A 12,518-nucleotide genomic window follows, 5' to 3' on the forward strand; every position below is an offset into this window, starting at 1 on the left:
TGCACGGGGCTTTCAAGAGAAATGAATCATCTCTGAGCAAAACCAAACAAAAACAAAATAAAACACCATGTTTGTAGAATACAGGGAAAGGCACGGCTGCAGGCCAGAGCCTTGAGAAAACAAGACGGATTCAAAGCACCTGGAGGTGCATCCAGTGCTAGCAGCAACACGCCGTCGGGCCGGGACCGGCCGATCTCTGTGCAGTTGCTGTTGGCTCTCTACAATTACCTGAAAGGGGGTTGCAGAGAGGTGGTGTTGGTTTCTTCTCCCAAGTGGGAAGTGATAGGACAAGAGGAAATGGCCTCAAGTTGTTCCAGGGGAGGTTTAGGCTGGATATTAGGAAAAATTTCTTTACTGAGAGAGTGGTGAAGCACTGGAAGAGGCTGCCCAGGGAGGTGGTGGAGTCACCATCCCTGGAGGTGTTTAAGGAATGTGTGGACGTGGCACTGCGGGACATGGTTTAGTGGGCACGGTGGGGTTGGGTTGATGGTTGGACTTGATGATCTTACAGGTCTTTTCCAACCTTAGTGATTCTGTCATTCCGTGATCAGTCCCATCAGTGGCTCCAAAGAGAGACTTAGGGGGTTTTCACCCCCACAGCAGTGCGTATACCGTGTCATGGCAGCACATGAAATGAGTGGCTTGGTGTAACACTGCGGTGCCAGAAACACCAGTCCAGGCACCGGCTGAGACGCCTGCACATTTGCACTTCAAGGGTTTTGCTGTGTTTTGTTTTACACAATAGCAAAGCTGAACAAATATTGCCTCACCTCCTCCCAGAACAGTGTCTCCTGCTCTGGGAGGTGCAAGATCTGTGAGCTCCAGTCTCTCTGCGGCTCACACTCCTGCTTCAGGCCTGGCTGGTGCATGGGGTGTTGGACGGGTGCTGAGACCTGCGCTGGGGCTCGGCAGCTCCAGCCAAGCAAATGCAAAGTCTACGTTTGTCTGCAGTAAGTCATGCCATCTCCTTCATTCCCACAACCAAGCTCCGTGGCCACCAGCCACCTCCGAAAGGCAAAGGGGTGGTTAACGGGCAGCAGCAGTGCTGGGGGCTGAGAGAGGTTCTAACACATATGGCATTGTTGTCCCTCCATGGCCCTCGTGCTCAGTGCTGTACAAGCCTCAGCAACACAGTGGCCATAGCCCAGATCCCTCAGTGCCACTGTCCTCTCCCTCTCCGTCAGAAAAAGGGATTTAGCTTAAAAATTAAGACCTCAGGCAACCTGCAATGCTTTGGCGCTTGCTCCACAGCTGCTACGTCAAGGCAAAGTTTTCTGTGAACTCCAGCGGGACTTTGACCGGGTACTGGAGGCCTTCCCAACGTGCAACATCAACGTGGCTCACGACAAATGAAGAGACATAACCAAAGAGGGTGGAAAAAAAGAGCCGTTTGGGAGAAACGATCGGAATTATTTGAGTGGGTGCAAATCAGGCAAATAGGTTTAGCTCAAGAAGAAAAAGGTCTCTGGCTGAACTTCCTCCACATCAAATCCTGCACCTTTGTTTGGTTTCAAAACATTTTCATTTTGAAACTCACCTTCTGCTTGTTTGCTTTTACGTTAAAGGGTTAAATAACCTGAAAAAACTAAGAACTATTTGCTTTGGGCTGACTAAACTGATTCATTCAACCCACACTGCTCCCTTTTGCCCCTCCAGGTTTGTTGTTTTGCTTTAAAAAGAAAAAGCAATAGCTTTGAGCTGATCTGATTTTTGAGTTTTTTTCCCCCTCTCACCCTCCCGCACTTTTTGGTTTGGCTACCAGGCTGAGAAATCCATTACCCACAGGGCTCCCGAGCCAGCCTAACCCACATCTGACAGTAAAAGAAACCAGATTCTCCATGTCTTTTTAGCCCCTGGCTTCCTTCTTGGGCTTTCCCACACGCCTCCAACTCCCACCGGGGCCAGTGGCCGAGCTGGGTGTTGGGGAGGGAGAGGACCCTACGCAGAGAGGCTGCACTTTCCCCTCCTCTCCACATATCCAGCTCTTGGGGTCAGCACCGGTTTCCAGATACGGCCCCTCATCTCAGCCACATCCCAGCACCGGGGACAGCCGTGGGGTGATGCCCTCTCCGGCCCTGAAACCCTACGAACGCCCAAGCGGCGGTGAGACAGTGTCAGGAAGAAACACCAAGGAGGCAGCGAAGATGGACTTAATATGAATCTTTAATGCACAGAACAAGCTGCCGGGAGCCTTGCGAACGAAGGCTGCGCACGGAGCCGCTCCGTCGACTCGGAGTGGTACAAAAGCCCAGCTTGCCTGCAGCGTCCCGGCACCTGCCTGGCATCCCCCTCCGGGACCTGGGCTGGCAGCGTGGTGTCACCGGCCACCGCGCCACCTCCTCCTGGCGTCCTCGGCTGCCACGGCACCGGGGCCCCTCGCCCCACAGCTCCTGCCCGGTGGCAGGGCAGGCAGGGCAGGCAGGGAGGGGCTCACCCTGTGCCCAGCAGCTCCCCTCTTGCCTGGCCCTGGCCTCAAGCGGGTATCTCCTCCTCCCAGGGTTTTGGAGCGTGTAGTCCAGGAAATTCAGTAAGAAAAGATTAAAAAGGAGAGGCTTTAATGCGGAGTCAAATTAGGTAATTTCTTTTTTTTTTTTCCTCTTGAAAAATTAAAAAAAAAAGGAAAAGAAATTAAAGTCCAACTTGCTGATTTCTTGTTTCTCTGCTGTCTGCGTGAGAAAGTCCTGTTTGGCCTCGCTGTCCCCTTCCACCCCCTCCGAACACCACCCGACCCCAAACCCCACCAGCCACTCAGCACATCACGAGTCCTCGACTCCTTGGAGTCCCTTTGCCTCCCACAGCTCCAGGCCCGCACCTTCCCTCACCGCCCCTTGGACTCCCCGTACGTGTTGCGCAGCATGGAGACCATCTTCTCCTCGCACGTTACTTTGGTGTCCTTTAGGATGCTGTACCAGACCATGCCGGGCGGCCGGACTTCTTCGCTGCGGCAGAACAAGTAGGGCATGGTCTCGGTGCGGCTCTGGATGTAGGCACTGCGTAGCAGGGTCGAGCAGTGACTGCTGACCTTCTCCAGCCTCCTCAGGATCAGGTGTGCCTTCCTGGAGGGGACAAACAGATAGAGACAGAGCAGGGGGGGCAATGCAAAGAGGAGACCAGGAGCCAGGACTTTGGGGTTCCACCACCAGCTCTGTCCTGTGACAAGAATGGACGACACCCATTGCCTAAGACATTGTCTTTCAAGTGAAGAGAAGCTCTGTTTTGCCCAAAGGTTCTGGGTATATCTGCTATTTCACAGCACCAGGTCAACAGGGCTGGAGGGACCTCAAGTCTGACCCACTACAGCACCTTGGGTGCCCTGGGGACATGGTCTGCCACTGGCTAGATGGTCACCACCACCACCATGTGCTCCTGGCAGGCTCCAGCGCATGTGCTGGCCCCCACACACCCTGGTGAGACCCCCAGCACCTCACTGCTCCCGACCGATGAGCCCAGCCCTCCCTTTCCTGTTTTCCCAAGTCTCCAGGAGGCAAATGGCCCAAAAGGACTGACACTAGAAGAGCGAGGAATAAAAGCACAACACATTAAGACAAAACAAAATAAACCCGTAAGAAACCAAGAATCCCCTCGTGGGAGTCTGCAAAGTGCTAAATCAAACAAAGGGAGGGGAAGAGGGTTTACTTCAGTGGTCTGAAAGTCTCAAGATCACAGATTATTTCCTCTCCCTCTGGTGCCACAGGAAAGCTCTGGATTCGGGGCTAGGGGATTTCGCAGTTCCTGCAGGAATGTAAATTCCCGATAATGATATGTCAGGGGCAGCACTGTCAGTCAGCGAGGCATAAACATGGGGATTATTTGATTATGAAAGCTGAGTGGTCTTTCAGCCCGGGCTGTGAGCTCCCAGCCGGGCGGGGGGAGCACTGGGAGCCCGATGCGGCCACACACCCGCACCCGGGGATGGGACACCGGGGAATGGCTGGCCAGAGTCACCCCAGTGCCAGAGCAGAGGGCAGAGGCAGCGACAGGAGGCAAGAGGGCAACCCGGCATCCCCAGCCGGCTACAGACCTCTCCCTCTGGAGCGGAAAGACTGGATGAAAGGCTGTAGGAAACCACTGCTCCTCAGGGCTGCAGGCGGAAAACCTCCCCCTCCTCCCCGGGGGTGACAGGCTCAGGGTTGGCTTTCCAGGGGAAGGGAAGAGCAAGGGGAGTTGGCCCTTCTTGGGACAACACTACATGGTATCCGCATATTGATTTAATCTATAAAGATAAGCATGACTACGCCATTTGAGCCTTATTAGCTATACACACAAATATATAATAATGATGTCACGGGCTGAGCTGTGCCCGGCTCTGACAGAATACCTCTACTCATGCTACTCACCATAGCAGCCACCTGACCTTCTACAGCATCTGGTGCTCCCACTGAGCGTCAAGACCTGACACACTGCCAAGAACAGGTCCTTCGCTGCTGGATGCCTGCCGCCAAGAAGTTATGAAATTCTATGATGGCATTAGATGCTTTCAGTAACGACTGACTGATTAAAGCTAAGCTCAGCAGCAAAGCAAAGTCTGTAGTGACTGCCACGACAGTTAACAAACCTCAGCAAATCACGGTCACTGGTGCTGGAAGGGACCAAAAGGCATCATCTGTGCCATTTCCTTGCTGGGAGCAACCTGCCCTGATGAATAGCTGCCTAACCTGTTCTTAGAGCCAAGAGTTGGCAACTCTTCCCGTGCTCACCAAATTGTTTCTTGACTTCTGTGCTGATTCTCCCTTTTTTTTGAGGGAAGGCTGAGCAAGCACAGGGCCCGTGGTCAGCTCATAGACTTTTGTGTGAGCTGATGGTGCTCAGGAGCAGAGCATGTAGCCAGAACACCCTCCTCCTCAAAAAGGGTAACTATCATCTCTCTAAGGCCATAGCTCCATGGTCACCCTTGCTTATCATAAATCATCTCTACTGCCAAAAGGGTATTGGCCCCTCCCCAGCTTGTCCCTGCCCATTTGCTTGCGCTGGTGCAGGTGTCCATGGAGCCAGCACGGGGAAGTTGTCCAACCAAAGGCCAACCAAGCAACCCATGGAGTTTCCCTCAGATTGGTTTCCACTCCAGCTCACCACAAGGCCTTCCCCAGCCATAGCAAGAGGGGAGTGACAATGAGCGGCCATGACCAGCCCCCGAGGCAAACCCCAGTGGTGGGTAACCCAACTTGGCCCTAACCGAGACAAGGGGTGGGCTCCCCAGCACACACCTACACATGCCTGCTGGCCAAGCTCTTCTCTTCCTCTCCTCCCTTCTCACCACTTCACCCTTCTCCTTCCCTCCATAGCTTTCTTCATCGACGTCTCACTTCTCCCCTGCACAACCTGCTCATTCCTTTGCCTCCATTTCCCTTCGCCTACTCTACCTTCCCATTACTTGCTCCACCATACTTCCATGATCTTCTGGATTTTGCTAAAAGTCACCACGTTGTCCTTGCTTCCTGATACATACTCACGTCTCTTATTCAGGCAAACATTCCTATGTGGGAGGGGCAGCTCGAGGTGGCAAGAAGTCCTGGAGTCAACCCATGCAGACCAGCTGATGTCTCATGTGCTGTGCTCCTCGTGGAGCAGGTCTCTCTACACCTGCTGCATCTGCAGTTGTGCTTGATGCAGTTGGCCCCAGGAAAGTATCGATGTTTACGGACGGGATGCAGCACAGCCCTACAAGGATGCTGACAACACACTGCACTGTGGTCAAGGAGGAGACAGGGTATTGGGGAGGGAAGGAATCGGGCCCCTCGCTTTCAGTGTCCAGTGCCAAAGCCCCAGTTTTGATGGGTTTCACCACTTTGAGTCATTTATTTTAGTGGGGTAATGAAGTCATGTGTAAATGTTAGATTTAGCTTTCGGCTGTCAGCTGTTCCCTCTTAAAAAAAATAAGGAGAAAGAGAGACAGAGCGGGCAAGGGGAGGGGTGAGAAAGAGAGAGAGGCTTTCTGGTGAAGGCTGGGTAATAAATTACAGGAGCAGTTCTTGGGCTGCCAATTTAACACCATAAATCAAGCCCTGGGTATTACCCAAGTGCTCCCTGCGGAGGGCTGTTGGGTCAGAACGACCACCTTTTCAAATACTGGAAATGAAATCTTCCTAAATGCTGACCAACCTCATCCCTGCCAGAAACAGTAATTTATTGCCTTATTAAAGGGCGGGAATTGGGAGAGGACAGCAGGGGAGTGAGCGAGGGGGGGAGTCACTCTCATGACTGCCTGTGGCCAGACCCCGAGCTCTCAGCCCCCAAAGGGATGAAGCAACCCCCTTCCCCCTCACCTCACAGCCCGGACTGGGGGTGCCCCCACCTTGGCGTAGGCCAGCGGTGCCCTCCCACCTGCCACGTGCCCACCACAGGGGCAGTTGTTTGAAGTCAGCGCCAGCCGGGGACTGATTCTGGTCTCCACTTAAGTGACGGATTTCAGAGGTCACAGCCGCAGCCATAAATGATGAAGAGGGGGATTTAAAAATAGTGACGGCTCTATTCGGTTGCTTCCCTCTGCGGTACCTCGTGGCATGGTGGGGGAGAGGAAAGGGGAAGGGGACGGGTGCCTGCTGCCGGGGCACTTTCCAAGAGCTCGTGCATGAACCAGTGCAAGGGAGTGCAGTGCAGTGATTGCGCAGGGGACAGGGCACCGAGGACCCTGGTTGCCAGCCCCAGCTCTGCAAAGACGTGCCCAAGAGCAGGAGACATTGTTACCTCCTGCTCTGCCCAGCGCTGGGTGTGCTCCTGGAGGGACATTTGTCCCCCAGCTGCACAGGGGACAGCGATCATGTACCTTGATGGCTGGTGCGGGATGAAAACATAGCCAGAGCCAGCAAAACCCTGCCCTATCTCACCTAGGAGGAAGGTGCTAAAGGAGAATGAACCAGCATGAAGAAGCAAAGAAGAAATGATACCTGGGCTGGAGGGAAGAATGAGCTTCCCAGGACTGCTGCAGGGTGGCTGCCTGGCTGCTGTGTTCCCATATGGGGTGATTTTGTCATAAATTCAGATTTTTCCACTCTACTGAGAACTGACCTGGGTCTGTCAGACCCTTGTCTGAGAGGACAATGAGTCCGGGACTCGGTGGCCTCTTATCACAGCCTCCCATCAGTACATTGCATTCCCCCTCGGTACCAGAAGGCAGCTGCTCTGGAGATGCACTTCGTCTCCTGCGGCTGGCCCGGCTGCCTGCCTGGGCGACTCGCTCGAGCAAAGGAGAGGCTGCGAGCCCTGGGCTGGTGTCGCATCCTGACCCCCTCACTGCTGGTAGCCACGAGCAGGGGCACGGAAGGAAGATTTTAACCTCATTATTTGTCTCGCCTCCTCCTAAAAGCCAGACCCTGTTTGCAGTGGCCAAAAGAATTGTCCCAAAAATACAGTATGAGAAAATAATAGAGAAACCTCCCCGTCGCTATGTCAGGAAGCACTCTGGCTGCTCAGATCCAAAGGTCTGAATGCACAGTAGCATTAAACCTTCACTGGTTTAGACAGATTCTTCTGTTTTGTTGGAACAAATTAACTCTGTGAGATTCGCTTGGTGTCTGTAAGAGGAATGGGGGGAGCAGGAAAGGGGTGGTTGCTGCTAAAGGAGACTAGCAGGATGAGGCAAGCCAGGTGCCAAGATGCTGCTGACCACAGAAAGTCCTGGTTTAGGGCCACCTATGAGCTAAGTTTTTAATGTCTCCTTAATGTAAACCGTCTGGTTGGGACATCTGGCTGTCAGTGTGTCTTCTCGCAAGCAGCTGTTTGCAGTAACCTGTGGCTTTAATGGAAACTGGGCTCACGAGGACTCCAGTGTGATGTATTTATTACACGGAGGCAATCAACTTCCCTCTTGTCGCTCAGTTTTATGAGCGAACATTTACTGTGAAGCTGAGGCTCATCTGATAAACATTTCAAGGTATGAAAATGAATGTCCCCCTGGGAAGGAGAACAGTCCGTCAATTAAAATCGTGTTACGAGATGGCCTCCCTTGGCAAAGCCTCACTCGCCTCCCGCTACGTCAGTGCCTGTGTTTCTGTCCAAGCTCCCCGAGAAGCAAGGCTGGACGGCAGAGCTTCGCTCTTGTCAAGAGCCTGGCACTGGCTGCTGCGGCATTTATAAATGCTTCTCCTTGGCTGTAAGTCACATATTTCTCAAGTACAGAACAGGGGCATACAAGCACATACGGGCTCATCTGGCCTGGTGAGGAAGGCAGACAGCAGCCGAATCGACCACTGACTCCAGATGTAGCTTCGTATAGGGTCAGGCAATATGGGCAATTTAAATATCACCTTGCAAATCTCATGGCTTGATGTAGGCGTCAGGCTAGATAGAATCCTTCAATAAGTGTGTTGGATCTCAAATAACAGAGGAAATAAGGATGTGTAAGAAGAGGCTGATGGTTCCCAGGGATTTATAGAGAGAGGAGCAATTGAAAAGGACAAACAAATCTGCAGCGTCATCGAAGAAGGAGGAAGGCAGTGGGAAGGATGAGGGTGGCTCCACGCCAGAGGCTAATGAACCAAGGAAACTATGACCAAGGTCATCTCTGGAGGAGGGTGAGCCCCAGGCCAGCTTGGATTTATGTCCAGGAGGGGTGTAAACTGTTGTGAGGAGCGGTCATCCTGGTATTATGGACAGATCCTCAGCGGTGTCCAACAAGCAGATAGGAGCAGGGGGGAGAGAAGGAAGATCTTTTCCAGTTATTCACGGACTGCAAGACCCTGTTCCTCCACCTTCCTCTGCTTCAGCTTCTCAGAGAACAACACGTTAGATGAGGACGCTGGATGAACCGCGTCTCTAAAAGCTTCAAAGCAGGCCAAGGCTATTTGAATCCTGTAAGAGATCTCAAGATGTCCAGAGGGATACGGCGACTTCTGAGCATTTCTAGCTGAGCGTTTCCCAAGGGGCTGGGTGGCAGTCTGGCCTTTGCCGGGACACTGCCAGGACACTGCCAGCCCCTGGATGCAATGTAGTCCATGGACCTGTTATTCCTGAGCTGTGAACTCTTAGAGTCTTACCACCCCTTTCACTGTACACTGGGGGTTTGCAGATGCGGTCCCCCTGGCAAGGTTGCTCTTTATACTCCCAGCAACAATCCTCTCCCAGCTCCCCTCAGAGCATCAAATGTATAATAAGAGAAAATATTTCTAGCATAAAGCTGTATATAGGTAACAGATGAGGTGCTGTGCGCTCGCTGGCATCCTTCACTATGTCCCAGGCCTAATTTACACCCTCTGCCCCTCACCCCCCCAGCTCTTCCAGCACACTCAGCTCATCTGCAATATCACCCGCCTCATTCAGGCTGCTTGCTGTCCCCCAAGCATTCATCCAAAGACCACCCAGCTTCTAGACGTCCCATAAACATTTCTGCAAAGACTGACTGGGACCTGGCAGTCCCAGGGGATGGCAGGACAGCTTGGTGAACACCAGAAGGGAACTTCTCTCGGCTAGGAGGAGAAGGCAATGAGGGTCACTTCCACAGTGGCCAAGCAGAGGGGTGCTCCAGGCCGTGGGGCAGGGGAGGGCACAGGGAAGGGACAGGTACCTGGGCCCCAGCTCGTCCTCACTGCGCCAGACGAAGTCTCCAAACTTCTCGTAATGGGAGTTGTAGTGATGCTGGACTCGGAAGAGCATGGAAGCGGAGACCTCCATCAGCGTGTTATAGGCTGTCTGCTGCTCCTTCCCACTGGTGTAGCCGTTGTAGAGGTTGTAGATTTTGTCAGCTATCTCTGGAAAGGATCAGGGGGACGGGATTAATGAACAGCCAGAAGGTGCTAACACAGGCGGAGGAGGCGCAAAGCCCTTGGCAGGGCTGGCAGGAGGGGAGGGCATCTGGGATGGCTGCCAGTCCCTTGGGGCTGCCTGCAGCAGGGTTTAGTGACCTGGGGAGCACTTAGCAATTCCTCAGGCTAATCCTGCAGCGAGTGCCCTGCATGAGTGGAGCAGCCCCAAAGACTCCAGCAATACTCCATGAAAGAATGGGAAAGGAGAGAAGGAGGGCTGCCAGCACAGGGAGATGCAGCCTTATCCTCCCAGGTAGGGCAGGCAAGCTCTTCCCAAATTCACCAAAACAAAAGCAATTGCACGGCTATGATGCTAAAGGGTAGGAAGAATATGACACTGTTGAGAACAAGATGGTACTTGAGCCAGAAAAACAGCACATCGTCATTGTGGGTATCCACTAGAGCAACTCAGATGTATAAAACAAGAGGGTGCACTCTCTGCTGTAGAAAAGGATCTCTGTTTGGAAGGGAAAAATGCACAAAATCCCATGTCCTTCCTTTTCTTTAGTCTCCCATTCGCTCATTTTTCCTGGGAATGCTTAGCAATAATATGAAACAAAGCATTAATGAAAACTTTCTTTGGTGTCCTTTTCAAAATAGAAAGCAAACAAGAAAGAAAACAGGTAACCTGCCTTTCATTTAGATGAATCTTTTTAAATTTAAAAGCAGCAAAGCGTGAGAACAAATGGGATTGGTTTCAAAACTGGAACATGCACGTGTGCAGAAGCGGTTAGGCTTTTATCGGTGTTTCTGCTTCAGAACCGAACCAGCTGCCATCAGCATCCTTCTAAACACCCAGAGCTGAGGGTGCCCCGCACCGCTCACCGCCCCGGCACAGCGAGGGCTGCCTCTCTCGCTTCTGCAAGAAGAGATCGCTCTTTTTCCAGGGGACGTGTGTCAAACGCACGTTATCAGCTCCCACGGCCGTGCGCGGGGAAGGGTGTCGTGGCACTGCGTGGCACAGGACCACGGGAGCCACCAGCTGCCCAGCCGAGGGGACTTTGCTCCTGGACACCCTCGCAATTTGTCACCCCTCCCCAGATTAATGTCCCTGCGCCTGTGGGTGAATTTACAGGAGCCTTCACGCTGGGAGAGGACTGGAGGGGCTTGCAGGAATACAGGAAAAGCAAAAAGAGCAGGAAATGTCTCCTGTGCGGAAAACGAGGTGCTTGAACACTAACCTTCTGCCTTGCTGTCATCTACCAGTGGGCAGGCTGTCCTCAGGGTGACCGTGCTCAGCTCTGAGTGTCTCCCTCGCGTATCCACTGCGTAGAGGGTGAATCTGGAAGGCAGGAAGGAAAGGGAAAATAATGCCTTTATCCCACAGTCCCATACTGCCAGGTTGTTATGGGAACTGGCCTTCACAAGAGAAAGGAAAAATGTGGTCCAGGCTCCTATCAGTCAATTTTGGCATCTCAAGGAGACGTGAGACGATCTCAGGCTTAGACCAGGAGAGCACCCAGGGAAAGGAGCCAGGACCAGGGGGACAGGCCACTGCGTCCCCACACGGAGCTGCGTTTCCTCTCCCGACACCGCCCCTGGGAGCCTTGCAGGGCTGCACCCTGCAGCCGCCTGACTGCGAAGGGATGCAATCATCTTTGCCATGCGCCGATGCAAACATTATAACGCTGTGGCGTTTGCAAGTCGGGCTCCTCTCCGGCCCTCCTGAGAGCGGAGCAGTAATTCCTGCCATAAGCGGGCTCTGTGCTGACAAGTGACAGCTCATACACATCCTGTGAATGGCCCTTGAGGTTGTTCTCTCCCTCATTTCCTCACCAGGGTGGGGTTGGTAAAAGGGTGGGAATGATAATTTCACACTTGAAGCTAATGGAGAGCATCTGACAGCAAAATATGGCTTTGGTGCCGGATAAAGCATTGAATAAACAGGCTGTGGCTGCATGGGACATCCCGGGATGCTGAGCTCAGAGTCCTGGTCAGAATATCAAAGCTCCAAAATGAGAATGCTTCTTCACAGCAGGGGCGACAATCTTCTGTCCACTCGCCCAAAAGGCATGGGTTCGTATTTATTCATTCCGAGCCAGGCACGGAAACCCGAGCTGGCTTTGACGAAGTGCAGGAGCTGGCTTGAACCCCTCGGAGGTCTGAGATGCCTGGTGGCAGGGTACCCAGCTCCCGAGAAATAACACAGCCCCGCTCCTTATCCTAAGGTAAAACCAAGCAGCTCTTGCAAGCAAGCGCAAAGAGTACCATAAAAGCAGCTGAAGCTTAAATGGGATTGAGACCCTGAGGTGTGTTTACTTAAGGAAGGGTCCTAACTCCTTAGCATCCTTAATGGGGACAGAAGCAATGCCTCCCTTTTCTCCACCCCACATATGAGCACTGCCAGCCCCCCTCCCTCCCCCTCGCTGGCCCTGTGCACCCCACATGCAGCTGGTAAGAGCTGACATTTGCACGGTAGCAATTCCCAGCACAGGGCATATTCTCTCCGAGCAATTAGCATTAGTTCCTTAACAATACTTGCTGTCTGAAAGGATGCCAGCAGACTGCCATGGAACCCACTTGTGTGTAGGGACAACTCCCATTTTCACAAAGCTGGGGCATGCAGGGGATGCACACGCTGAGCTCACCCAAGGAGATGCTATTTAATTCTTTGGCATGACATCATTTTCCTTAATTTACAAGGAACGTTGCTCAGAGTGGGAGCATCTCAGGAAGGACGTCCGCACTGTGCAACTTCACAAGTACCACACACAGGCTGTTCTCCCGCTATAATTAAGGGACAGCAACAGAGCAATAGGGTAATATCGAATTCAGGGCAGG

General features: G+C 52.9%; 1 protein-coding gene across 1 annotated transcript in view; it reads right to left on the reverse strand.

Annotated features, from left to right (window-relative positions):
- Window positions 1-2,768: 2,768 nt before the first annotated feature.
- The window catches only part of ASTN2 (astrotactin 2), a 362,612-nt gene continuing 352,862 nt past the window's right edge, over window positions 2,769-12,518 (reverse strand). The window contains exons 21-23 of the mRNA XM_059828642.1: window positions 10,919-11,019; window positions 9,500-9,683; window positions 2,769-3,056 (exon numbers count right to left, since the gene is read on the reverse strand). Of these exons, the coding sequence (XP_059684625.1) occupies window positions 2,819-3,056; window positions 9,500-9,683; window positions 10,919-11,019 (523 nt within the window). The 3' untranslated portion in view covers window positions 2,769-2,818. The remainder of the gene's footprint in view (window positions 3,057-9,499; window positions 9,684-10,918; window positions 11,020-12,518) is intronic.

The sequence above is a fragment of the Gavia stellata genome, chromosome 24, assembly GCF_030936135.1.
Source record: "Gavia stellata isolate bGavSte3 chromosome 24, bGavSte3.hap2, whole genome shotgun sequence".
Classification (NCBI taxonomy): Eukaryota; Metazoa; Chordata; class Aves; order Gaviiformes; family Gaviidae; genus Gavia; species Gavia stellata.